The 25,263-nt window shown below is 45.2% G+C and overlaps 1 protein-coding gene and 1 long non-coding RNA gene across 5 annotated transcripts in view; one reads left to right on the top strand and one right to left on the bottom strand.

Annotated features, from left to right (window-relative positions):
• Positions 1-17,388, bottom strand: part of HSPB8 (heat shock protein family B (small) member 8) — a 30,236-nt gene extending 12,848 nt beyond the window's left edge. Inside the window, exons 1-2 of one of the 4 annotated variants that reach the window (XM_083717759.1) lie at positions 16,973-17,388; positions 1,990-2,417 (exon numbers count right to left, since the gene is read on the bottom strand). In XM_083717759.1, coding sequence (XP_083573885.1) covers positions 1,990-2,377 — 388 coding nt within the window. In that variant the 5' untranslated portion in view covers positions 2,378-2,417; positions 16,973-17,388. Of the gene's footprint in view, positions 1-1,989; positions 2,418-2,531; positions 2,983-10,816; positions 10,966-16,972 lie in introns of those variants that run through there. The other 3 variants (XM_083717761.1, XM_083717760.1, XM_083717758.1) reach the window with 3 other exon arrangements.
• LOC310834312 lies at positions 15,669-16,790 on the top strand. The gene is made up of 2 exons (XR_014559177.1): positions 15,669-15,753; positions 16,555-16,790. It is a non-coding gene; the product is annotated as an uncharacterized lncRNA (long non-coding RNA).
• Positions 17,389-25,263: the final 7,875 nt, after the last annotated feature.

Raw genomic sequence — 25,263 nt, 5'->3', positions numbered from 1 at the left:
CCTCACTAGTATCCGCCCCGGAGCCGTGGCAAAGGTGTAAAAGAGCCACATGCGGCTCCGGAGCCGCGGGTTGCTGACCTCTGGACTAAACCATCCAGAGAGGCTGGGCAGCTTCAGATTTAAAAACAAAAACAAAACACTACTGGGGAAGTGCCATAGCTCAGTGGTTAGGGCAGTTGCTTTGCATGCAGAAAAGCACAGATTGGATTCCTGGGACTGGGAAATACTCATAGCCTGAAACCCCCAATAACTGCTCCTTCTCAATGTAGCTCAGTATTGAGCTAGATGGATTAATGGCTTGACTTGGTACAAGATGGCTTACTATGCTCCTTTTATATCAGGGAAGGGACGTAGCACAGTGGTAGAGCATCTGCTTTGCATGCAGAAGGTCCCAGGTTCAATCCCTAGCATCCCCAGCAAGGGCTGGGAGAGATCCCTTGCCTGAAACCCTGGAGAACCTCTGCCAGCCAGTGTAGACAGTAGTGAGCAAGGTGGACCAATGGTCTGACTCAGTATAAACCAGCTTCCTAGGAACCACAGAACTCCAAACAGAAGGCATCTCAAAAACAAGCAGTTCACACATATGGCAACCGGCCAGGAATCAAATGACGCACTTTGCTTTCATTCTCCTTGTCTCAGAAGCCTGACAGGCTTCAACTAGATGTCGGGGATTGAATGTCACTAACCCCATGCTGCAGAAAGCAGAGGCCTCCTCGCTTTCAACTTTGTCTCTTGAAGACCATTGTTCAGGCCTTTGCAGCTGCTGAATTATTCTTATAAAGAGCCAGTCACATTAGTGATCATTCTGCATTGTTTTCAACGCTCCTTTAGGCTTCACTGCGTTCCTCTACATTCTTACACATCACCTAGGTATTTTATAGGAGTGGGTGGTATATATAGATACTTTAATATTAGATGAGCAGCATATAAATAATAATTTATTATTATTATATCAGACTTCCTCAACCTCAGCCCTCCGGATGTTTTTGGCCTACAACTCCCACGATAGCTAGCAGGACCAGTGGTCAGGGATGATGGGAATTGTGGTGTCAAAAAATCTGGAGGGCCAAGGTTGAGGAAGCCTGTTATATTATTATTACAGTATTAATGCACAGATCCCAGAAAATCCTATTAAAGCACATTAATTCATTTTTTTCCCTGGTTGGGGCAATGAAAAAAGAGGCTTTGGTTGATTAGTTTCCCCGCCTCCCCGTCTTCAAATGGGAATTGAATTTCAGTGAATTTGGAGATTATAAAATGAATCATGATAGGTGCTTTCTGGAGTTGGGAAGGCTGTCCAATCAGCAACATACATTTCTTCCCCCACCCCCCCAAAAAATCCTAGGCAGTTTGTTAAGGGTGCTAAAAGTTGTTAGGAAACCCTATTCCCCTCACAGAACTACAATTTCCAGCATGGTTCAACGATCAATCCCTCTTCTTAGGGAACATACATACATACATACATACATACATACATATTATACCCTGTCCATCTGGCTGGGTTTCCCCAGCCACTCTGGGAATTGCAGCTCTCTGGGAGGAACAGGGGTCTCCTAACAACTCTCAACACCATTAAAAACTACAGTCTCGGGATTCTTTGGAGGAAGCCATGGCTACAAAGTCAGTGATTTAGTGGTTAGAGCATCAGATTAAGAACTGGGAGACCCAGGTTCAAATCCTCCCTTGGCCCTGTAGCTCACTAGGTAACCTTGGACCTGTCACTGACTCTTAAGCCTCACCTACCTCACAGGGTTGTTGTGGAGATTAAAGAAGGAAGTGAAGAATCACGTATGCCTCCTTGAGGGGGAAAAGGTGGGATAATATATATGCAATAAAACAAATAATAATAAGATGTAATGACACTCCCTTAACTGGGTAGTGAAGATGGGTTCTTAGACTTACACACATTTCGAACGCTTGCTCTGACATGTACCTTCCCACCCCCAAATCCAAAATGACACCCCTCTGCTTAATTTCCTCATCACTCACCTGAGACTTCCACATAACCGTCCTTGGTTTTCACCGTCAGTTCCTCGGGTTTAAAGCTCTGCACATTGACACACACTTTCCACGGCTCCCCAGAAAAGGGGGGAGGGCTGCACCCAAAGGCCGGACCTTCTGTGTACTCCCCAAATCTGGGGCCATATCCTGGCGGGGATAGGCCAGTGGTCCGGGACCTCAGCGACCCCGGCCACGCTGGACCCAGTCGGGAGCGGGCCCAGTCCGGCCAGTCTGAGGTCAGGCCTGCGGGGAAGGAGGACAGGCCAAAGTCATCGTCCAGAAGCCGCGAAGACAAGCTGGGTTCCCGGAACGTGTCTCGAAGGGTCCGGTGCCGGCCAGGATAATGGCATGAGAAGGGGATCTGGCTGTCTGCCATGACAAGTTTCTTCTGAGTCGGAGCCGAGAAGAGTCAGAGACTAAGGGAGAGAAAAATCCAAGAAAGATAACTTGATTGAATTTGGTTCAGGGCCCAAAAATATCACTCAAGTGCTGTATGTGAAATTTCAGCTTCAAAGGTCCTGGTTCGATACCTGGATACTTCCCCGCTTTTAAAGCACCCAAAATGAAAATGTTCCTGTCCGCAAATCTGAAATGAGAAAGCACCTCTTCAACGCTGAGAAATAAACCAGAGGAGCTCCTGTTTGCTTTTGAATTCCGGAGAGGCGGCGAGCAATCCTTTGGCCGCAAGGTTGAAATGCAAAAGCACCTGGCTGCTGCGCTCTCCTGATTAAAAAACTCCCTCTCCTGTTGCTCACACAGGAGCTTAAATAAACCTCTTTCGTAAGAGCCACGAAACTTCTCTGAAGTTCCAGGCAGCTGCTTGCCCTCTATTTATAAGCGCTTTAGTGCTGCTGCTGGTGTTGCAATGCGTGCCCTGCAAAGCCGTATTTTTGGAGAGGGTGAAACAGCCCTGGAGAATCTGGGCTGAAACAGCTGACTTCACCCTAGTGGGACAGACAAGCCCCAATGGAGAGCCAAGTTTAGACAGCCTCTCTCACCAGCCCCACCTTCTCCTTCGCTCCTTCCCTCTTAACATAAAGCAGGCAAGGCAGCTATTATTAGTTTGGGGTGTCAGGCCTGTTCCTCTGCGAACATCTCTTAATATCACCTCTTGGGGGTTTGCCCTGAAAACAGAGCCTTGTTGTTGTGGCACCTTTAAAAAGGCAAGTGGACATAGAAAGCTGCCTTATGTTCTTTTGGGGGAAGCCTTTTAGCTCAGTGCTTTGCAAGCAGAAGGTCCTAGGTCCAATCCCTGGTTTCCATCTCCAGGTAGGGCTAGGAGAGATTCCCGGTTTGAAACCCCGGGGAACCAATCAGTGTTGACAATCCTAAGATAGATGGAGCAACTCAGTCTAATGGATATTTATTGGGGGGAAATCCATGGGTCAGTGGAAGAGGACCTGCCTTGCATGGATGAAGCTCTCAGGTTTAATCCTTGGCAACTCCAGGTAGGAGAGGGTTCTGTGGCTGCTCAGTTCTGCTAATGCATGGATAGGCAAACTAAGGCCCAGGGGCCGGATCCGGCCCAATCGCCTTCTAAATCTGGTCCACGGACAGTCCGGGGATCAGCATCAGGAAGAACTACCTGGACAAAACTGCAGTAAACTGTAAGATATAAATAGGAAAACATCGCATGCTTTGTGAAGTCCCTAATCTACACGTACATCTGCATTTTATGATTGGGTTGGTTCAGGCAGCGGCTCTGCTTTTTATATACAGTTGTATAGTTATATAGATATTTCTTTTCCTGACAGTGTTTGCATGGTTTTGTCATGGCCTTTGGCTAGTACAGTAAAGCTTATTTTGATTGATTTGAGGTAGGCCTGGGAGAGCTGCTGCAAGTCAGTGTGGGCAATGCTAAGCTCTTATCTGTGTTTATTGGGCATTTGTTCTGGGATAGTTACATGACAAAGAGCATGACCACTATTATTTATTGATGATGATGATTATGAGTGGTTACATTCATTATTATAATTATATTATTTTTAATTATCCCAATTCATTCATCATGTAGTCATTTTGATTTGAGAGGTGCTTATACCATCAGCCTGGGACGCAGGTGGCGCTGTGGGTTAAAGCCTCAGCGCCTAGGACTTGCCGATCAAAAGGTCGGCGGTTCGAATCCCTGCGGCGGGGTGCGCTCCCGCTGCTCGGTCCCAGCGCCTGCCAACCTAGCAGTTCGAAAGCACCTCCGGGTGCAAGTAGATAAATAGGGACCGCTTACCAGCGGGAAGGTAAACGGCGTTTCCGTGTGCGGCTCTGGCTCGCCAGATGCAGCTTTGTCACGCTGGCCACGTGACCCGGAAGTGTCTCCGGACAGCGCTGGCCCCTGGCCTCTTGAGTGAGATGGGCGCACAACCCCAGAGTCTGTCAAGACTGGCCCGTACGGGCAGGGGTACCTTTACCTTTACCTTTACCTATACCATCAGCCATTCATCCACTTTTCAGTGAGGGGTCTCCTGACAACTCTCAACTAAAGTGCTCAGGATTTTTTGGGGGGAAGCCATGACAGCAGAGGCAGAGTGGTGTAGTGGTTAGAGTGTTGGACTAGGACCTGGGAGACCAGGTGGAACCCGCCCCCCCATTCAGCTATGAAGCTCACTAGGTGGGCTTGGGCCAGTTGCTTCCTCTCAGTCAAACTACCTCCCAGTACTGTGGAGGATATAAATGCAATAATAATAATAATGAATATATTGCCTCATCTTGTGGCGGTGAGTCCCACAAGTTAATTACACACCGTGTGAAGAAGTACACAGCTAGGTGGGGCGTTGAGGACACTTCTCCTGGGTGCAACCCTTTCTGGGGGCAACAGGCATCAAAGATCATGCTGTAATAATATTATTTTAATACCTGTAATTATCATTATGTAATGTTTTCCTTTCAGCGTGGAATAATTAAAGATGAGCCAGCACCGTGCAGTAGTGGTTAGAGGGTCAGATTAGAATGCAAGAGATCCTGGCTGAAGTCTCCACCCATTGAACAACTCCAGTCATTTAGCGCAGTATCGTCTATCGAGGGAAACTTTGGCCCACCAGATGTTGCTGAACTACAACTCCCATCATTCTTGACTATTAGTCATGACTGCTGAGGCTGTTGGGAGTTGGAGTCCAACAGCAACTGGAGGGCTGAAGATCCCCCAAGCCCTGGTCTCTTCTGACCAGCGGTCTCTACAGGGTTTCAAAAAGGAGTTTTTCCCAGCCCAAGAAACTGTTGACCACCCATCCATCTTCCCTTTGTTTTCTGCATACAATGGTACCTCAGTTTTCGAACGCCTCCATAGTCAAACGTTTCAGAACTCGAATGCCAAAAACCCAGAAATAAATGCCTCGGTTTTCGAACACGCCTCGGAAGTCAAACAGGAAACGCGGCTTCTGTTTTGAGTTTTCCGTTTTGAGGCTTTTGGTTTTTGAACGTTTTGGAACTCAGATGGACTTCCAGAACGGATTACGTTCAAAAAGCGAGGTACCACTGTACTAGGAATGCCTTCAATGAAGCCCGGGAAGAGGAATTCAAGGTAAGAATTTCAGTTTTCCCCAGCCCAAAGCATGTGCTGCGCTACTGAGCTACGACAATTCCTCTGGCGCTCAGTGTTCTTGAAGCTTATGGGGAGACCCTGGGCCACGATCTTTGAGTCTATCCCACCTCAAGAGGTTGTTGTGATAAAAGATATCTATGGGAAGAATGCAAGAAGATCAAACCTTTCCATTCTGAAGGAAATCAGCCCTGAGTGCTCACTGGAAGGACAGATCCTGAAGCTGAGGCTCCAATACTTTGGCCACCTCATGAGAAGAGAAGACTTCCTGGAAAAGACCCTGATGTTGGGAAAGATGGAGGGCACAAGGAGAAGGGGACGACAGAGGACGAGATGGCTGGACAGTGTTGTCGAAGCTACAAACATGAGTTTGACCACACTGTGGGAGGCAGTGGAAGACAGGAGTGCCTGGCGTGCTCTGGTCACGAGTTGTGGCGTGGGGTCACGAAGAGTGGGACACGATTAAACAACTAAACAACAACAATGGGAAGAACCTCAGGTCCATGGGTCAAATGCAGCTTTCCAGGCCTCTGTCCGTCCCTTAGCATATTCCCCAGGCCATACCCTGCACTCGTCTTGCTTCATGCCCCAGATGTTTTTGCCTGGCTGGAATATGTCTTTGATAATGCCTCATGCTTGTCTGGGTCGAGGACACAGAGGTGTGTATAGAAGATAGTTTAATGTACCAAAGTAAAAACTGCATTCACTGCTCTACTCACTTTTGCCTCTGGCCTGGCCCACCACAGACATGTGGCGCCCAGAATCTTGCCCACAAGAGAATGTGGCTCTCTGGTTCTAAAAGACCCCCCGGTTTAAGCCTCCCTGATCTCCTTGAATGAAGAAAGCAAAATGAGCCTACTAAATATATAAAGCTTTCCAGATAGTAGATTTAAAAAGCTAGACGTCAGCTTTCTCAGAGGCTTAGTCAGGGCAGCAGGCCACACCCGCAGCCTAACCCAGCGTAGCACATTCAGCTTTGTCAAGAAGGATAAAATTGGGGAGGGGGGGGCATGACATCAAACAGTGGCAGCAGCCAGCAGGGGTTACTCGCAAGCACCTCTCAACAGGAGCAGTCTTGCCTAAGCAGCTTCAACAGCATTTCCTCAGTACAGTGGTACCTCGGGTTACATATGCTTCAGGTTACATATGCTTCAGGTTACATACTCCGCTAACCCAGAAATAGGTTAAGAACTTTGCTTCAGGAAATTGTGCTCTGGCGGCACGGCAGCAGTGGGAGGTTCCATTAGCTAAAGTGGTGCTTCAGGTTAAGAACAGTTCCAGGTTAAGAACGGACCTCCGGAACGAATTAAGTACGTAACCAGAGGTACCACTGTAATATCTTTAAAAAGCCCATGACTATGTGCCTTAACCCAGCATTGGTTCCGGCCGAAGGGGGTGAAGAGTTCAGAGAGCTTGTCTCAGGTGTAGGAATGTCTATTTATGGCACCGAGTGCCAAGGCTGTTTTTAAAGCACCGCTTTTAAAAGTTGGCAACCTTATTTGCAGGCGATAGCCTACTTTTTAGGGTTGTATCTTGTTGCCTGATGTTGAATCAGACCATCTTGCCCAGCCCTGATGACTCTGGCAGCAGCAATAGGGGGTCACAGCAAGAGGCGTTCATATCACCCGTCACCCGAGAGCTCTTCTTAACTAGAATGTGGAGGATTAAAATCTTAGATTTTCTCCATGAATGAGATGAACGAAATGCACAAGGTTACAACAAACAAGGTGGATTTGATTTAAATCTTTTTTTTTTTTCAGAAAGACTCATTCTTGCTGGTATAATCTTAATATTTACAACAAGAGGAAGGTTTCATTTTTGGAATTATAAATTTTCAGAGTAGTTCTTACAAAAAATTCTGATTTGATTATATTATTAGAAATAGACAGATAATTATGAAATTATTGTGAGGTTTAATAAGCTAACTGTTTATATTTGCAGTTACAGATAGGTAGCCGTGTTGGTCTGCCATAGTCAAAACAAAAAAAATTCCTTCCAGTAGCACCTTAAAGACCAACTAAGTCAGTTCTTGGTATGAGCTTTCGTGTGCATGCACACTGTGTATCTGAAGAAGTGTGCATGCACACGAAAGCTCATACCAAGAACTGACTTAGTTGGTCTTTAAGGTGCTACTGGAAGGAATTTTTTTTGTTTATATTTGGGCAACTTTTCTGCTGTACTTTTATTGGAAGGAGAAAAACAATCATTTCCTTAATAACAATTTAAACTGTTTATTTAACTAAAACAATAACATTATAGCATATGGATCCATGTTTGTTAACCAATGTGGTTAACCAATTAAAAAACCCAAAAAAAACGTAGACTGAGTTTTAGCACACATGAAAAATTTTAAGCAAATCCTTATTTCCTGATGAATAGCCTTTGGACTATAATGTAACAAATAGAAAACTGTCTTTAGAAATATTTTTCCTCCAAAAGCATTTTATTTTAAAAATCTGATTTAAATTAAAAACAATCCAATTTGAATAAAAGAATCTGATTTTTTTTTTAAAAAAAAATCATTGATTTTTATCCACCCTGGCAATAAAGGCACTTGATATTATTATAGAAAAATATGGGAGGTGCTCACTTAGAACAAAATGTTGTGGTGTGGAGTGTTTTAAACTGTTTTTAAAATGTGTTTTAAATGTTGTAACCTGCCGTGGGACCTTAGGGTGAAGAGCAGGTAAATAAAAATGAGTTAAAAGGGCCCAAGCCCCTTTTTGGATTGTTTTAGGATCCTCCTGATTCCGGAAACTATAGTTTACCCCCTGCAGAACTATAATTCCTGGCACCTAGTTTAGTTTCCAGAATTCTTAGTTTTAAGTGTATGGTGTACAGGCAGCCTAGGACAGAATACTGAAACTGTAGAAGCTCTGTGTCTTTACTTAAGGTCTATACAAACTGCTCGCTTTCAATGAACTATGCATTCTGGTTTGAGCAGTTTAGAAAGCGGATTATGTCTCACCACATGTGCGAAATTGACTGAGCCTGAGTCAGCACCCAAAGGGAGAGTCCTGCTGTCAATAGGTGTTGACAGCTGGTATCCAAGGCAAAGTCTGGACCTGGTGGAGTAACTGGGAAGGATCAATCTTCAGGATAAACTGGTTTCTCGGGGTACTTCTGCACAGTCTCAAGATTTCCCCAAGCCTGCTGGTGCTCCCATCTTGTGCCTGGGTGCTGTGTTTTTGACAACATAAACAACAGCTCTCATAGCTCCAACACTGGAAATAGAGGGAATTTAGTCCGATTGGGCTCTGAAGTAAGCAACTGTATATTCTAGGCTAAAACTGTACAGTGGAACCTCGGGTTGCGAATGTGATCCATCCAGGAGGCACGTTCACAACCAGCAGCGCTGCGTATGCGCATGACGCGATTTGGCACTTCTGTGCATGCACAAAGCACGATTTGGTGCTTCTGCACATGTCCCGAAACCCGGAAGTAACTCATTCCGGTACTTCCGGGTTCAGCGCATCCGTAACCCGAAAACGCACAACCCACAGTGTTCACAACCCGAGGTATGACTGTAGTCAAATCCATACCACATACAGTGGTACCTCAGGTTAAGTACTTAATTCGTTCCGGAGGTCCGTTCCTAACCTGAAACTGTTCTTAACCTGAAGCACCACTTTAGGTAATGGGCCTCCCACTGCTGCCGTGCCGCCGGAGCAAAATTTCTGTTCTCATCCTGAAGCAAAGTTCTTAACCTGAGGTAATATTTCTGGGTTAGCGGAGTCTGTAACCTGAAGCGTATGTAACCTGAAGCATATGTAACCCGAGGTACCACTGTACAGTGGTACCTTGGTTCTCAAACTTAATCCGTTCCAGAAGTCTGTTCCAAAACCAAAGCGTTCCAAAACCAAGATGCGCTTTCCCGTAGAAAGTAATGCAAAATGGATTAATCCGTTCTAGACTTTAAAAAACAACCCCTAGAATAGCAATTTAACAAGAATTTTACTATCCATTGATCCATAAAATGAAAGCAATAAATAATATACAATATACTGCAGTCACACAATCAATCAATAAGTAGCTGAACTGGGTTCCACACAGTCACAAAAACAAAACATTGTTTTGTATTGTTTTGTTATGTTTAATTCTCTTTCTTTTCCTTTTGTAACTTTTAAAACTTTAATAAATATTATTTTTTAAAAAACAAAAACAAAACAAAAAGAGCCGCAAAATAAATAGCAAAAGCAGACAGACCTCAGTGTAACACTCAAAACGGAAGTGTGGCACTCAAAACAGAAGTGTAACACTCAAAGCAGAGCACGTTCGGCTTCTGAAAAAAGTTCGCAAACCGGAACACTTACTTCCGGGTTTGCAGTGTTTGGGTTCCAAGTTGTTTGAGCACCAAGGTGTTTGAGAACCAAGGTACCACTGTATTTTAAGCACACAGTTCCCTCTGCCCCAAGAATGCTGGGATACTTCCCTTAACAAATTGCGGCTCCCAGGATTCTTTGGGGAAAGCCATGCACTTTAAATTTATGTTGTGGATGCGACCCGTTGTAATGAAAGTTCAGAAGCTGCTGCCAGTCAGCATAGACAGTACTGAGCTATATGGGCCAGTGGCCTGACTCAGTATAAAGCAGGCTCCTATGAGAGGGAAATTAGCTATGTGACAGAGCATATGATTTATATTCAGGCAGTCCCAGGCTCGACCCCTGGCGTCTCTGGGTAGGGCTGGGGCAGAACCCCACCTGAAACTCTGAAGAGCTGCTGCCGGTCAGTGTAGACATAATGGAGCTAAATGGACCAATGGGCTGACTTGGCATATGGTAGTTTATTTACTTAATTATTTCAGGATATATATATATATATATATATATATATATATATATAATAAATCACCAAGCCATTTAAAAAAAAAATACATCATGGTGGTATACAACATTCCCTGCTATTCTTAACCTTACAGTGGTACCTCAGGTTAAGTACTTAATTCATTCCGGTGGTCCGTTCTTAACCTGAAACTGTTCTTAACCTGAAGCACCACTTTAGCTAATGGAGCCTCCTGCTGCCGCTGCGCAATTTCTGTTCTCATCCTGAAGCCAAGTTCTTAACCCAAGGTACTATTTCTGGGTTACCAGAGTGTGTAACCTGAAGTGTATGTAACCCGAGGTACCACTGTATTTTGCTAGTGGTGTGTGTGTGTGTGTGTGTGTGTGCGTGCGAGAGAGAGAGAGAGAGAGAGAGAGAGAGAGAGAGAGAGAACGAACACCGAGACTGAGTGAACAGCAGCTTACATGTAAATCTTGTTGAAGGGCGGGGTATAATAAATACCTAAAGTTGGGAGGCTCTAGAAGACATCCGTCACAGACGATAAAAGGAAATACCATTCCTGACTCAGTTGAGTTTAACAAGATCTCCGTCGTTTGACCACCCCTGGAGACTTAAAGTATGCATGCCTGCTATCCACAGTCTGAATCCAATCTGCCTAACATTACATCACATGTGAGATAATTACTGTTTATAGTAGGGAACTAGGCACTCCCAATTCTGCCTGAGGCCTAAAAAGAGGCAGCATCGAATCCCTCTGTGAACTCAAAACTCAGCCATTTTACGTTCTGCAAAGTTGGTCTTGCCAACTAGGCGGAGGACGCAAATTTTAATCTCGGTTTTTAATCCTCTTTCATAAAATGTGTGCACCCCTTGATTGTAGAGTGCTCAATCCCTGTATATTCCAAATTAGTTCCATCTCAAAAGGTTGGTGATGGAGCTGAAGCCTTTTGCTGTTGCCTAGCGACCGCAGGGCACCCTCCCAACCCTCTTAGGGCTGGCCTGGAAGAGAATGGGGCATGTTTTTCCGCTGCTGTTGCTAGGCAACCACCCGTGTTTCCCTGTCCTCTGAATCCACAACACAGCTGGCTAGGAACAAGGGCCAAACAGTGTGATGCAGGAGGTCTGCAATCATATCCCCTGACATTTTTATTTTTATTTTTTACTTCCTTTAAAGCAGCCAGATTTTAACTGGGGAGAAGTTCCATTGTAAGACCATGACCTCAGCTGACCACTTAAAAGTGCCCTCATCAGCACCCACAAAGAATAGGCAAGGTTGCAAGAGCTATCCCTAAGGAATGATGCCCTCTGGGTTAATGGGTGGGCATTCCCTCCACCTGGCCCTGTCCTAGCTGCTAGGAGAACAGTAGCCATAGGGATGTGAGCTATGTTACGTGGGAAACAGAGGGACAGTAAATTCACAGGGCAATGCACCGGAATTAGCTCAGAGTGTAATATGAGCTCTTCCTCTTGCTCTTGTACAGGAAGTACAGGAGGTGTTTGTCTCTCGACTGCTGGAGCTTGAAGAGAGCAGTCATGTTTTCTGTTATGCTTCAAAGACAGAAATAAAAGCATGTAAAAACATTTCTGTCTATCTCCTTTTCCCTGCCGGGAGTGCAGGAGGGAGGGGGTGTGTTCTTCTCACGCTGAGAAGAATCGCCTATCGCGACCTAGCCTGGATCTTGCTGGGAATGCAGCCAGGGAGGTCAACAGGAGACCAAGCCGGGTGCCTGGGAGTGTTGCCTGTTACTCCCGAGATAGGCTTGATTATCGACAAGTGACTGAGCTGGAAGCGGGCTGGGAGTTGGAGACACAGAGACCTGCTTGCTCTGTCCTGGATCTAGAGCTGTGACTAATGGAGAAGCAGGATCTGTTGGGGTGTTAATGCTGTGAGCCCCTCCATCTTATACCCAGGTTGTTCAGCCCAGAACTGAGATCCAGCGCCGAGGGCCTTCTGGTGGTTCCCTCATTGTGAGAAGTGAGGTTACAGGGAACCAGGCAGAGGGCCTTCTTGGTGGTGGCACCCGCCCTGTGGAGCACCCTCCCTTCAGATGTGAAGGAAATAAGCAGCTATCCTATCTTTAAAAGACACCTGAAGGCAGCCCTGTTTAGGGAAGTTTTTAATATTTAATGCTGTATTGTTTTGAACACTTGATTGGGAGCTGCCCAGAGTGGCTGGGGAAACTCAGCCAGATGGGCGGGGTATAAATAATAAATTATTATTATTATTATACAGTATGTGTAAATAAATCTATATATCCCAAAGATGCCACAGTCTCCAACGAAGCAGTATTCTTTCTGTTGTGAGACTAATTATAGCACTTTTTCCTCTTTTTTTTTTTTGCTGGAAGATAGAGCAGTGGGAGATTTACTTTAGGAGGGTAGCAACATGAGAACGGGCTTTTTCTTTAGTGTAATGCTCTCCCCAGGGAGTTTGGCCGGCGCCTTCATGATATACCTTTAGGTACCAACTGAAAGGGATGTGGGTGGCGCTGTGGTCTAAACCACTGAGACCAGGGCTTGCCGATCGGAAGGTCGGTGGTTCGAATCCCTGAGATGGGGTGGGCTCCTGTTGCTCGGCCCCTGCTCCTGCCAACCTAGCAGTTCGAAAGCACGTCAAAGTGTAAGTAGATAAATAGGTACCACTCTGGCGGGAAGACAAAGGGCATTTCTGTGTGCTGCTCTGGTTTTGCCAGAAGCAGCTTAGTCATGCTGGCCACATGACACGGAAAAACTGTCTGCGGATAAACGTCGGCTCCCTCAGCCAGTAAAGCACGATGAGTGCCACAACCCCAGAGTCGTTTGCGACTGGACTTAATTGTCAGGGGTCCTTTACCTTTACCAGGTGAAAATGTTCCTCTTTAACCAGGCCTTTGGCTGACTGACATCCAATGCCCTTTTAAATGTGTTTTGGTGGGGGGGTGTATTATTGGGTTGTCGTTTTTGTTTTTATTATGCATCTTCTGGGTTTTTAAATATATATATTGTGATTTTATGTTGTGAACCGCCCTGAGATCTACGGGGATAGGGCAATAGACAAAACAAACAAACAAACAAACAAACAAACAAACAAACAAACAAACAGTGTTCTGTGGGGCGGGGAGGGTTAAGCAGTCTACTACATGCAGCAAGCCTGGGTTGCGAATTTAGGAATCTTATTCTAGCAGAAGGGCCACCTCTTCATGGGAGAGCATCTGCATTTGCAGGTTCGATCCTGAACGGCATCGGCAGGGAGGGTGAGATCGTTGCCTGAAATCCTGGACAGCTGCTGCCATTGTGGTCTCATCTGCACTCCATGTTTAACTAAGTACACCACTTTAAATGTTCAACAAACGACACTTTGCCAGATTTCTTTGGGGTGGGGGGGGGAGATGGGACTGAAGGAGCGTCTCCACCCCCATCTTTCTACCCAGACACTGAGGTCCAGCGCCCAGGGCCTTCTGGCAGTTCCCTTCCTGCGAGAAGCCAAGTTACAGGGAAGCAGGCAGAGGGCCTTCTCAGTAGTGGCACCCTCTTTGTGAAACGCCCTCCCATCAGATGTCAAGGAAATAAACAACTACCTGACTTCTAAAAGACACCTGAAGGTAGCCCTGTTTAGGGAAGCTTTTAATGTTTGATGTTTTACTGTGATTTTAATATTTTGCTGGGAGCCGCCTAGAGTGGCTGGGGAAACCCAGCCATATGGGTATTATTCGTATTATCGTTTGGGATGATACAGCCTTAGACCTATATGCAGCACAGATGGTGAGCCACATGACCATGATAGGCTGGGCCGCAGGGGAAAAAGTGAGCTGGGCAATGAATGTAAATGCCACCTTTATACATTAGATTGCTTTCTACACAAACACACACACACACACACCTCTTTTTCTAGAAAAAAAAGCCCTGCATCCAGGCACGCAAGAACCATGATCAGAGTTCAAGGGCACTCATGACATGGGCGTAGCTGGGGGGGGGGGCAGGGAGGGGCAGTTTCCCCCCCCCTAAATCAATAAAAATACATAGCAAGCTAAGGTCCTGTGTTTGGTAGCTATCCAGCTCACATAGCAAGGCAGAATCATAGAGTTAGATGGGACCCCCAGGGGTCATCTAGTCCAACCCCCTCTTTGCTAGAAGTCCTAACACTCTTTGCCTCCTTAGCAAATCTCCATCTGGCACTTAACGCCACCACACTTCATTATTCCATTGAGAGTCGCTCAGCAAATCGCCTGTATGGCAAAGCCACATGGTCGGAGATGCCCGCCTGCCCTTCCCCTTGGCAGGAATGAAACAAGAAGTTGGTTCCTTCCATTTCCTCCCTCTCTCCATTTTGGTTTGCTGCGTCCTTTTCTTTGACAAGTGGTCACTCTGGTTGCCCCTCCCTGCTTCCCCTGCCAAGGCCATTGCCAGTTTTTTGAGAGGGACATGGGCAAAGTGCCCTCCCCACAGGGCTTAAACAGAGGCAGATGAGGATGGGCAGTGGCAGCTGAGAAGGGCAGGCAGCTGTGCAGATGCAACACACTCCTTGAGCCCCATGGCTATCTACAGACTCTGGTGTGGTTATCTTCTTTGAACCCAGTGCTTCTGGGACCTGCCTCGGATTATGTATGTCGGGGCCCAGAGGCGTACAGCTATCCTTCAAAATTTGCACTTTTTAGAAGTTTTCGATGCAGTTCTCTAGCCAAGAAGTGTGTACAAAAATGCCTATACTAGGGTAGTCTCCATAAAAATGCTTATGACATACAATAACACATTAAATCAGGGAAGATTACTTTGCTAAAAATAAGTTCCTTAAGAGCCACTGCATACAAAAATGTGCTTATTAGGATGTTCACGCAAAAATGCTGCTGAATTTTCATGACCTTTTTCTTCTTCTTTTTTTAAAAAGGCTAACTGATATGGAGAAGTACAGAACTGAACTGAAGACTGGAAAAATGAGAAGCAGAAAACAGAAACTGACAGTTATCTCAACGATTCTTCATCAGGGATAAAGAAGATGGTGGTTGCAGCCATGTGGCCTAGCACTTTAATTTCATGATTTATTTGTTTCACAATATGCATATACCACTTGACTGTGAAAAAAACAAGAAAACCTTCTCTTCACAGTAGCAGAAAAACCACGGTTATAACTAATGGCTAATCTGGAGAGAGCTAAACCATGAACCCGGGTTTGGACAACATGCTAATCCAAACTCCAACCGTATCTGTACTGTACCTTTAAAGCAGTATCACACCACTTTTAACAGCCATGGCTTCCCTCAAAGAATCTTGGGAAGTGTAGTTTGTAAAGGTTGCTGAGAGCAGCTAGGAGACCCCCTATTCCCCTCACAGAACTACTGTTGCCACAGAACTACTGTTGCCAGAGAACTACTGTTGCCAGTCAATTCCTTTTCCCAGGGGACTGAGGGGAAAAGGGGTCTCCAAAAACTCTCACAGCAGCATTAACAAACTTCACTTTTGAGGTACCTTTGACTGTTTAAAGGGGGAATAATCCTGTTTTAAATGTATTGTGTGTCTGGGGCTCAAGATTGCAATCCTATATATGTGGAAATAAGCCCCACTGATGCTATTAAGACATACTTCTGGGTATCACGCACAGGAATCCTGTGCTGCAAGGTTAAATTATTATTTCATCATCAAAACCTCAGACAGGGCCTATGGCTTTAATCAGCATGGTAAATGTAGAGAGCAAGGCTTATCTGAACCAAGACACCAACATATAAAGAAGGAAGTCATGAGGGAAGATTTGTTAACAGGCTTACATCTAACATTCAGAAACCTGTGAAATAACATTCTAGTTTCAGACGATACTCTTCTGCTGACATGAAACCTGCTGCACCTGAATTTATTGGCAAGTTTGATTTAACTAATCTTGGACTCAGTTGAGACCAGGGTTGTCTCTACTGCTAACACTGTTACGGCCAGTCAATACGGAACATTTGCTCCGATTTATTTCCCAACCAGCCTTTTGTCCATCCGTTTCGATGCATTCCTAACCACCCTTTTTCAAAAAGTGATTATGTTATGCCAGGGCGACAAAGCTCTTCATGCCTTTTAATTGCACCAACCAAAAGTTGCAGTATACTCTTGAATCCCTCCTGCAAAAATACCGACAAGTCTGGAGGCATTGTGCGTTCTCACCAATAACAGCTGTTGTGAAAGGTCACTGCAATAAACTAGGAGACATTTGAGCTTCACAGAAACATGCCTTGGAGTTACTCTTATCACTGCATTTCTTAACCTACTTTCTCTCACACACACAGGTGTAGAGAGAGAATCTGCCAACCAGTAACAGCACTTCAGACACGAAGAGTCTTGTGGCGCCTTAAAGACTTTGTTTTCTGGTGCACAAAAGCTTGTGCTACAAGAATATAGCTGTTAACCTTCAAGGCAAAATGGGACAATTTTGTTGCTTTCGTTGCAATAGCCCTAAGACTGCGAAACCCGCCCCAGGAAAGTCTAAAACTTGGTGCGGGCACAATAAACCTTTAAATTAGCATGTGATGCTCTGTGTGGTTTGCTCTCCCAGGCTAAATCCCACCGGGACTGGAGGTCTGAAATGCATGCAGGAGACCTAAACTCTGAGACATCCACATAAGCAGTTTGAAAGCATGACCCCTCCCATAGCTCAAAGCATCAAGTCTTCCTTCCCCCCTCCCTGGCTCCCTAGTAGTCTCTTACCCACAGAAGCCTCTGACTGGAAAGGTCTCCAAAGGATGCCAGGCAGTGCCCAGTCACTGAAGTAGGCTCTGGGGCGTTCCCTTCCCAACTGAGCAATGGCGCCTTCAGTGCTGAATCAGACGTGCACCACTCAGTCCCCTACTCCTCTTGACAGTTCAGCAATGCAGATAGAAAAAGCTTTCAGCCGTGTCCCTGGCTTCCCTGGGCAGGCAGCCACACAGCAAAGCGGTGTTCTCACAGTGGGCAGAGGTGGAGCCAGGCAATGCGCCAGGAATGCTATCTGGAGAGGCCCTAGGAAAAGGAGCTTGGAGCTTGTTGGCTTTATTTTTGTTTGGTTTTTTCCCCCAGCAGAGATGGCCTTGGCTCAAGCCCAGCGCTCTCTCCGGAAGGCCTGCGGTTTTCGCCCAGTCGCTTCTGACCCTGACACTTGGAGGCCGGAGCGAGGAACTGCATTTAACTCCACCCAAAACCACCCAACCTGCATCAGCTGGAAACTGCTGATAGCAATTGGGCTTTTATTGGATGGAGGGGGGAAAGAAGGGATAAAAGAAACAAGCGCAGGCTGGGTGGCTGCAGGCTGTTTTTCAATTAACCCTCTGGAAAATAAAAAGGCCTTGAAATACCTATTGGCCAAAATGCATTTCCTGGAAATAAAAGCCAGATTTTCACCACACCTGCACCCCTTTCCAGGATCTTGAGATGCCTTCTCTTTCATTTTGGAGTCCTGGATTTGAGCCAGCTGCCAAAATAAAGGAGTGAAATGAGAAATGAACAATGCTTTCAATTTCATTTCTCTCTCTGTTTCCCTCCCCCACCAGTCTTAAATTCATTTCTGCATCTGTTTGTCACTGGATAAGAAGAAACCCTCAAGGAAATTTGTCAGCATTTTAGTATGAATTTCACCTAATATTTTGGGCTCCTTTTTGGGGGAGAAAGGACAGGATATAAATTCAATAAATAAATAATGTACACGTTTTTATACCCAGCTTTAACTAATATACACGTTTTTGCAAGTGATTTCCCCTAATGGAAAGGTTCTTTTTGTATGTTACTTTACTAATGCATGCCTTTTCAATATATGTGTTTTTGTAGAAACATTGTCTGCCTGGATGACTACACTGCAAAATTTGAGGCACTGTGAACGTTGAAGGGCAGCTGTGTTTAGATTCACACACTGATCTGAAAAGTGTGAATTTGTTTCTTATTAAAATGTAAGCAAAACGGCATCTCTCCCACATCCCTGGGCCAGATCACTATTCCTGGGCCTTTTTAAAATGCCGTGCCTCGCATCACCTCTCTCTTTTTCTGCTGTGATCAGCGTTGCCATTATTTTGTATTTACAGTCGTACCTTGGATCCCAAACACTTTGGTACTCGGACGTTTTGGCTCCCGAATGCCACAAACCTGGAAGTGAGTGTTCCAGTTTGCAAATGTTCTTTGGAACCCGAACGTCTGATGGGGCTTCCACAGCTTCTGATTGGCTGCAGGAACTTCCTGCAACCAATCAGAAGCCGTGCTTTGGTTTCCAAATCTTTCGGAAGTCGAACGGACTTCCGGAACAGATTCTGTTCAATTTCCAAGGTACCGCTGTATAGGGTACTTTAATATTTGGGGTGCTTGACAAGAGAGGCAGCCAAAAGTACGTACATCATTACAGTCTACCACAAGTTCTCTGGGTAATTGGCAGAAAATCAGTAATGGCCTGATTTCAGCAGTAACAGTAAAACTGCAAGTAAAAAACCCCAACCCTGTTGTATCTGCTCCTCTTGGTGTTTATCTTTTGCATGGTGTTCTAAACATAGCTGTCAACTTTTCCCTTTTCTTGCGAGGAATCCTATTCGGAATAAGGGAATTTCCCTTTAAAAAAGGGAAATGTTTACAGCTATGGTTCTAAATAAATTTTGCTACCAGTTGCTGACACAGTAGTCCTGGCTTCCATCCAGCCCACCATGACCTAGGCTCTTACTCGAGAAGAAGGAAGAGGTCTTTGTCACGACAGATAAGAGATAAGAGGTTCAGCAATAGGTAAATGATTCACAGCAGCTTCGAAGTCCAGGTTTGATGATGGGAAAGCCAAGGTTAGACAGACTAAAAGGATTGGTCCAAGTTCGAGGAGTCCCAAGATGTAGGCAAGGAGGGCAAAACTGCATGGAAGCCACAAAATTGTCCCAATGGGTGGGCACACCTACCCACCAAGCTTTTAAAGATCAGGCAAGGTGCTCTCGCTTGCCCTTGTGCCTTGCTAGATTGTGCCTAGCTAGATTCTCAAGTGTGCAGACACTCCCTGTGCCAGGGAGGGTGTGTCTAGGTTCTGGGTTACCAGACTGTCCCTTTCCCTTCTGACTCCAGTTCCTCTACCCCTAGCGATGGGCCATTGCCCAGCCCAGATTCCATTGCTTTGCTCCTTTCTCCTGGTAGGAAGAAGGGAGCTGGGAGTCTTGCCTCCCCTGCTGTGGCAGCTGGATATGAGGAGGGGGAAAGTACCTACCTTCTCCAGCCATTGTTCCCTGGTCTCAGCGCCCCCTCCCCATGTTACCCTTGTATTTCCCTTGATTCAGCCTTCCACTCCACTTCTGAGACACATGATACCCGAGGATGACTGACAAGAGCATTGTTTTACTTTATACAGCTTAGGGAGAGGGAATCTGTGCCCACCCCCTCCTCCAGATTAGCCTCCCCCAACCTGATGCTCTCCTGTTTTGGTTGGACTCCAGCTCCCATCAGCCCCAGTCAGCATGGCCAATGGAACCAAGGATGCTGGGAGTTTTTGTTGACATCTGTTTGTCTCAAGAGACGATGGAGTGTGAGGATGAAATCAAGCTGCTGCATTAGCGAGCCTGGGCAGTGTGTATAATAATAATAATAATAATAATAATAATAATAATAATAATAATGTATTATTTATATCCCGCTGTCTGGTTGGGTTTCCCCAGCCACTCTGGGCGGCTTCCAACAAAACACTAAAATACAATAACCTATTAAACATTCAAAGCTTCCCTAAACAGGGCTGCCTTTAGATGTCTAAAAGTTTGGTAGTTATGTTTCTCTTTGACATCTGGTGGGAGGGTGTTCTACAGGGTGGGTGCCACCACCGAGAAGGCTCTCTGCCTGGTTCCCTGTAGCTTGGCTTCTCACAGTGAGGGAACCGCCAGAAGGCCCTCGGCGCTGGACCTCAGTGTCTGGGTAGAACAATGGAGGTGGAGACGCTCCTTCTGGTATACTGGACCGAGGCTGTTTAGGTCCAGCACCGAGGGCCTTCTGGTGGTTCCCTCACTGCGAGAAGCCAAGTTACAGGGGACCAGGCAGAGGGCCTTCTCGGTAGTGGCACCCTCCCTGTGGAATGCCCTCCCACCAGCTGTCAAAGAGAACAATAACTACCAGATTTTAGAAGACATCTGAAGGCGGCCCTGTTTAGGGAGGCTTTTAATGTTTGATGTAGTACAGTATTTTAATATATTATTATTATTATTATTATTATTATTATTATTATTATTATTAAAAGGTCTGGAGGTCCTGGGCCTCCCAGATGACAAGACCCCCTTCTGGGCCTCAGTGGTGTGGTTCAAAGGAAAGCAGAGCAAGATGTTTGGCACCAGCTTGGCTACAGGAGTAGCTGGAAGGAGGTGTGCAAGGCACCATTCAGCCGTCTTAAGGACTCAATTCCAGATTTTTTTAGGCTTTACCCCTTAGCCTTTTCTTCTCCTGAAGGTATCCTGCAAGTGGTTTCAGATCAGAGTTTTCCTTCTCCTAAATGGAACCTGGGCTACCTTCCCAGGTTGATGAGCCCCATCTGCCCCTTTGTAGTTGTAGTCCAACAATACTTGGAGAGTATTGACGTTTAGAAGATGTCTGAAGGCAGCCCTGTTTAGGGAAGTTTTTAACGACTGATGTTTTAATATATTTTTAATCTTTTGTTGGAAGCCGCCCAGAGTAGCTGGGGAAACCAAGCCAGATGGATGGGGTAGAAATAATAAATTAATATATTATTATTAAAGGTGAGCTACCAATGCCCTGTGATAGGAAAGGAAGGTTGTGTCAATTTCACTTATCTCAGTTTCTCATTTCCCCAAATTTAAATTCAGTTCTCCACATTTTGCAACATTTTGAGGGGTTTTTTTTTAAAAAAAATCCTCATAAACATTCACCAGCAAATTCTGTGCAAATTTCTCCTAACATATACATTTTTAATATGCAGTTCTGACTAATGTGCATATCTTTGCAAGCAATTTGCCTAATATAATGCATTTTGCATGTAATTTTCACTAATATTTTCATGCACCTCTCCCCCTAATCTGATCTATGCATTTTTAGAAGCAATTGATGTGAGAACTGCATTGCAACATTTCAGATTAGCCTGAATTTCCAAGGATAGCTGTGTCTCGCTTTGCATTTTGTTTCGGAAGTTTTGGATTTGATAGATTTGACTTTCAACATACATTGTATCATATTTCTCTTCCACCCCTAGCCTGACTGTGTGAAAAATAGAATTGCACCATGGGAAGAAAACCCTGGGAAGGGCTAGGAGGAACAGAAGCTATGCAAGGAAAAGGCAAATATGTTAAAGGGTTGTTACAATATAAAAACAAACTGGGTCAAGGTTGCTTTAGCTTCAGATGCAGCTAGAACAAATATTGTGGTTGCTCATGTTATGGTCATATACTTATTTTTTAAAAAAAAACTGGTGAAACAGGAGGGGAGTCAGAGAGCAGGGGTCTGATCTTAATGGAGACAATATTGGGAGTTAAGCATACATGGGTGGATTTACACAAGAAGTGTTAAGTATAAGGGAAATTCCCATATTCCGAATAGGATTCCTCGCAAGAAAAGGGAAAAGTTGACAGCTATTATTCTGGAGAGTTTTCTAGTACAGTGGTACCTCGGGTTACAGATGCTTCAGGTTACAGACGCTTCAGGTTACAGACTCCGCTAACCCAGAAATAGCGCCTGGGGTTAAGAACTTTGCTTCAGGAAGAGAACAGAAATTGTGCTCTGGTGGCGTGGTGGCAGCAGCGGGGGGCCCCATTAGCTAAAGTGGTACCTCAGGTTAAGAACAGTTTCAGGTTAAGAACAGACCTCTGGAACGAATTAAGTTCTTAACCCGAGGTACTACTGTATATAGAAATGAGCAAACCAGTGATATTTTAGGGAGCAGGCTAGCAGGCTGGGCCCATTACTTACATCATAGCAGCCTACACAACGCAAAACACGGTTGCTGTATGTAGATTTTATTTGTTTCTTATCTTATATTTTGGAAATGTACATCCAGTGTTGTTTTCCTTTAATTTTTTGGGGGGCCCCCAAGATAGTGGGGCCCTAAGCTATAGCTCGTTTAGCTTATACGGAAATCTGGCACTGAGCAGGATCTGAGCCCTCTCCTCCTGTGGTCTCCAGCAACAGCTATTTCCCTCCTAGGTAGACAGGGGTCAGCAAACTTTTTCAACAGGGGGTCGGTCCACTGTCCCTCAGACCTTGTGGGGGGGGGGCGGACTATATTTTTTTGGGGAAATGAACTAATTTCTATGCCCCCATAATAACCCAGAGGTGCATTTTAAATAAAAGGACACATTCTAGTCATGTAAAAACACGCCAATTCCTGGATCATCCGTGGGCCGCATTTAGAAGGCAATTGGGCCGGATCCGGCCCCTGGGCCTTAGTTTGCCTACTCCTGGTATGTCCCACAGAGGAACTTACGGTCTTCAAACAAAAACATCTTGAAGGTCCCAGGCCACAGGGACGTTAGGCTGGCCTCAACCAGAGCCAAGGCTTTTTTGGTCGTGGCCCCGATCTGGTGGAACGCTCTGTCACAAGAGACTAGGGCCCCGCGGGACTTGACATCTTTCCGCAGGGCCTGCAAGACAGAGCTGTTCCGCCAAACCTTTGGCCAGGGCACAGCCTGACTCCCTCCCTTGGCAATCTTCACAGAACTCTAGCCCAATGGTTGCCATCAATTTGATTTGAATTAATTTTATAATGAAATGATTTTAGAATGTTGTATTATTTTATTGTTGTTAGCCGCCCTGGCTGGGGAGGGCGGGATATAAATAAAATTTATTATTATTATTATTATTATTATTATTATTACCCATGAGGTAGAGCATAGCTATAGTGGCTAATAGCCACTGATAGCTTTTTCCTGCACAAAGTTGTCTAATTGTCTTTTAAAACCATCCAACTTGACGGCCATTAGTTACCAGCCTTTGACAGCCTCATTCTCCACGAATTCATCTAATTCACTGTGATTTCTTGGTGTTGAGGTTATACAACAAACTGCATCCATGCTGATTCGCTTCCAGGGTGTTTCTACATCTGCATGTTAAAATCATTTCTACATCTGCATGTCAATCGCTTACTTTCTAGCGCCTTTCCCAATCGCTATCTCCTAAATGCAAGAAATCCGTTCGTTTCTAAGTGGATTTGCTATGGCGACGGAAAGCTTCAAGGCCGTTTTATTGCGAAAAACCGACATTTCTGGCATGTACTTGAACCCCTTCTGCAAAACAGCGGCATCCTTGTGGCACATTTTGTGTGCATTAATTTATTTCAGGAACAAAAACAACTAGTAACGACAGATGAGAATGAAACACAGCAGGATTTTATTATTATTATTATTATTTGTACATTTGTGTGTGTGAAACTTCTTCAGGAAGACTAAAGAATACAGCCATGTCAAAGGTAGGTTTTTTTGTTTAAATCTGAAGTTCAATGAACCAATGTTTTGGAGCAGCTTAGTAGCCGCTTGTCAAAATGTGAGAACGAGAGGGATGTGTTGCCTTCTACTCATCACACACAGCCCATTCTGCAGCCTGGCTTTGTTCTAAAGGATTTGAATTCATGTCAGGACTGGTTCTACCATTAGGTGGAGTGAAGCAGCTGCCTCAGGCGGCAGATTTTGAGGGGCAGGCAGTGGCGGCAAGGAGTTGGAAGACAGCCTGCTATGCCCCTTAGGCTAGCCTGCTCCTCTCACAGGAGGGCAAGTAGACAGAAAAAAAATTCAACTGTCAATTCTGGATCTGAAATGAGGACCACATCCTGTCTTTTGCCTTGTTCTGCTTCAGTTCAGATGCTTCAGGAAAAGAAAACCTCTATTTCTCCTTCATGAAATGTTCTACTCCGTGTTTTTCTTCAGAATACGTAGCCGTCACATGTGAACAGAATTTAAAAGGAAAACACCCTGGTCTGGGTCCGAAACGTTAACCCAAAACCCAGTGACAGAATTGTTTTCATTAAAAAAAAAAATCTAAATAAATAAATAAATAAATAAAGCGACACCTGTCTCTCATCATATATACAGTGCATGATAAATTAACAACAACAACAACAACAATAATAATAATACCAATGGTTTGACTGGAGACAGAAATGAACTGGTAACGTGTAAGGTGGAAGTGCAATTCAGCATTTAGTAGTTAAAGCAGAGAGGGAGAGAGGGAAGGAGAGAATCAAACCCTTTAATGGGGAGACTACAATACTACCCCCCCACCACAGGAAACTGCTGTAGCTCAAGGGTTAGAGCATCTGCTTTGCATGCAGAAGGTCCCGGGTTCAAGTCCTGGCATCTCTAGGTACGGTTAGAACCCTGCCCGATAGCCCAGACAGCCACTGCCAGTCATTGTAGACCAATCCTGAACCAGAAAGACCATTGATCTGACTCAGTATAAGTCAGTTTCCTCCATATCCACTGAATTCAGTGGCCCTTACGTTTGAGTAAGCAGTTCGTGTTTTGGATTGGGCTTTTCAAAATCTCTTGGAATGGAGGTGGCCGTCTTTTGGGGAGATTTCCCCCAAACGTTTTCCCCTTCTTTGGATGCAGAGTGGGAAACCAGACTTGGGGGGCGGTAAAATGGGAAATATTTTAAGGTGTTTATTTTAGGGGAAGCTGGAGGTTTTTGTGAGTGCAGAACAGGAGAACGTATTGGGCAGGGTTACAATTCCCAGAGTTCCCTGGGGAGAGGGATCAATTGTTACACCACTCTGAGAATTGTAGCTCTGTGAGGGGAAGAGGGATCCTCTAACACCTTTCAGCCTCCTTAACAGTTCCTAATATGATTTTTTTTTTTGGGGGGGGAGCTACAAAAGTGGTAGCTAGAAGCAAGCTGGTTTAGGGGATAGTCTACGGGGGCATGCATTGTTCTATCTTCTGGCATCTCACCCTCCCCCCCTAAGTCCATACGCCTCCTTCCCACACGCACCATTGGAAGCCTCTGCCTCATTCTGCCTTAAGGGAGGGCCAGTCCCAAATTTGGCACTAAACTCTGTTGAAATTGCTGCTTGTGACCAAACAGCTGTCCCT

Source organism: Podarcis gaigeae (assembly GCF_964106915.1).
Source record: "Podarcis gaigeae genome assembly, chromosome: 16".
In the NCBI taxonomy this organism is placed as follows: domain Eukaryota; kingdom Metazoa; phylum Chordata; class Lepidosauria; order Squamata; family Lacertidae; genus Podarcis; species Podarcis gaigeae.
Note: the sequence above shows the minus strand (reverse complement) of the source record. Positions and strands in the feature narration are given on the sequence as shown.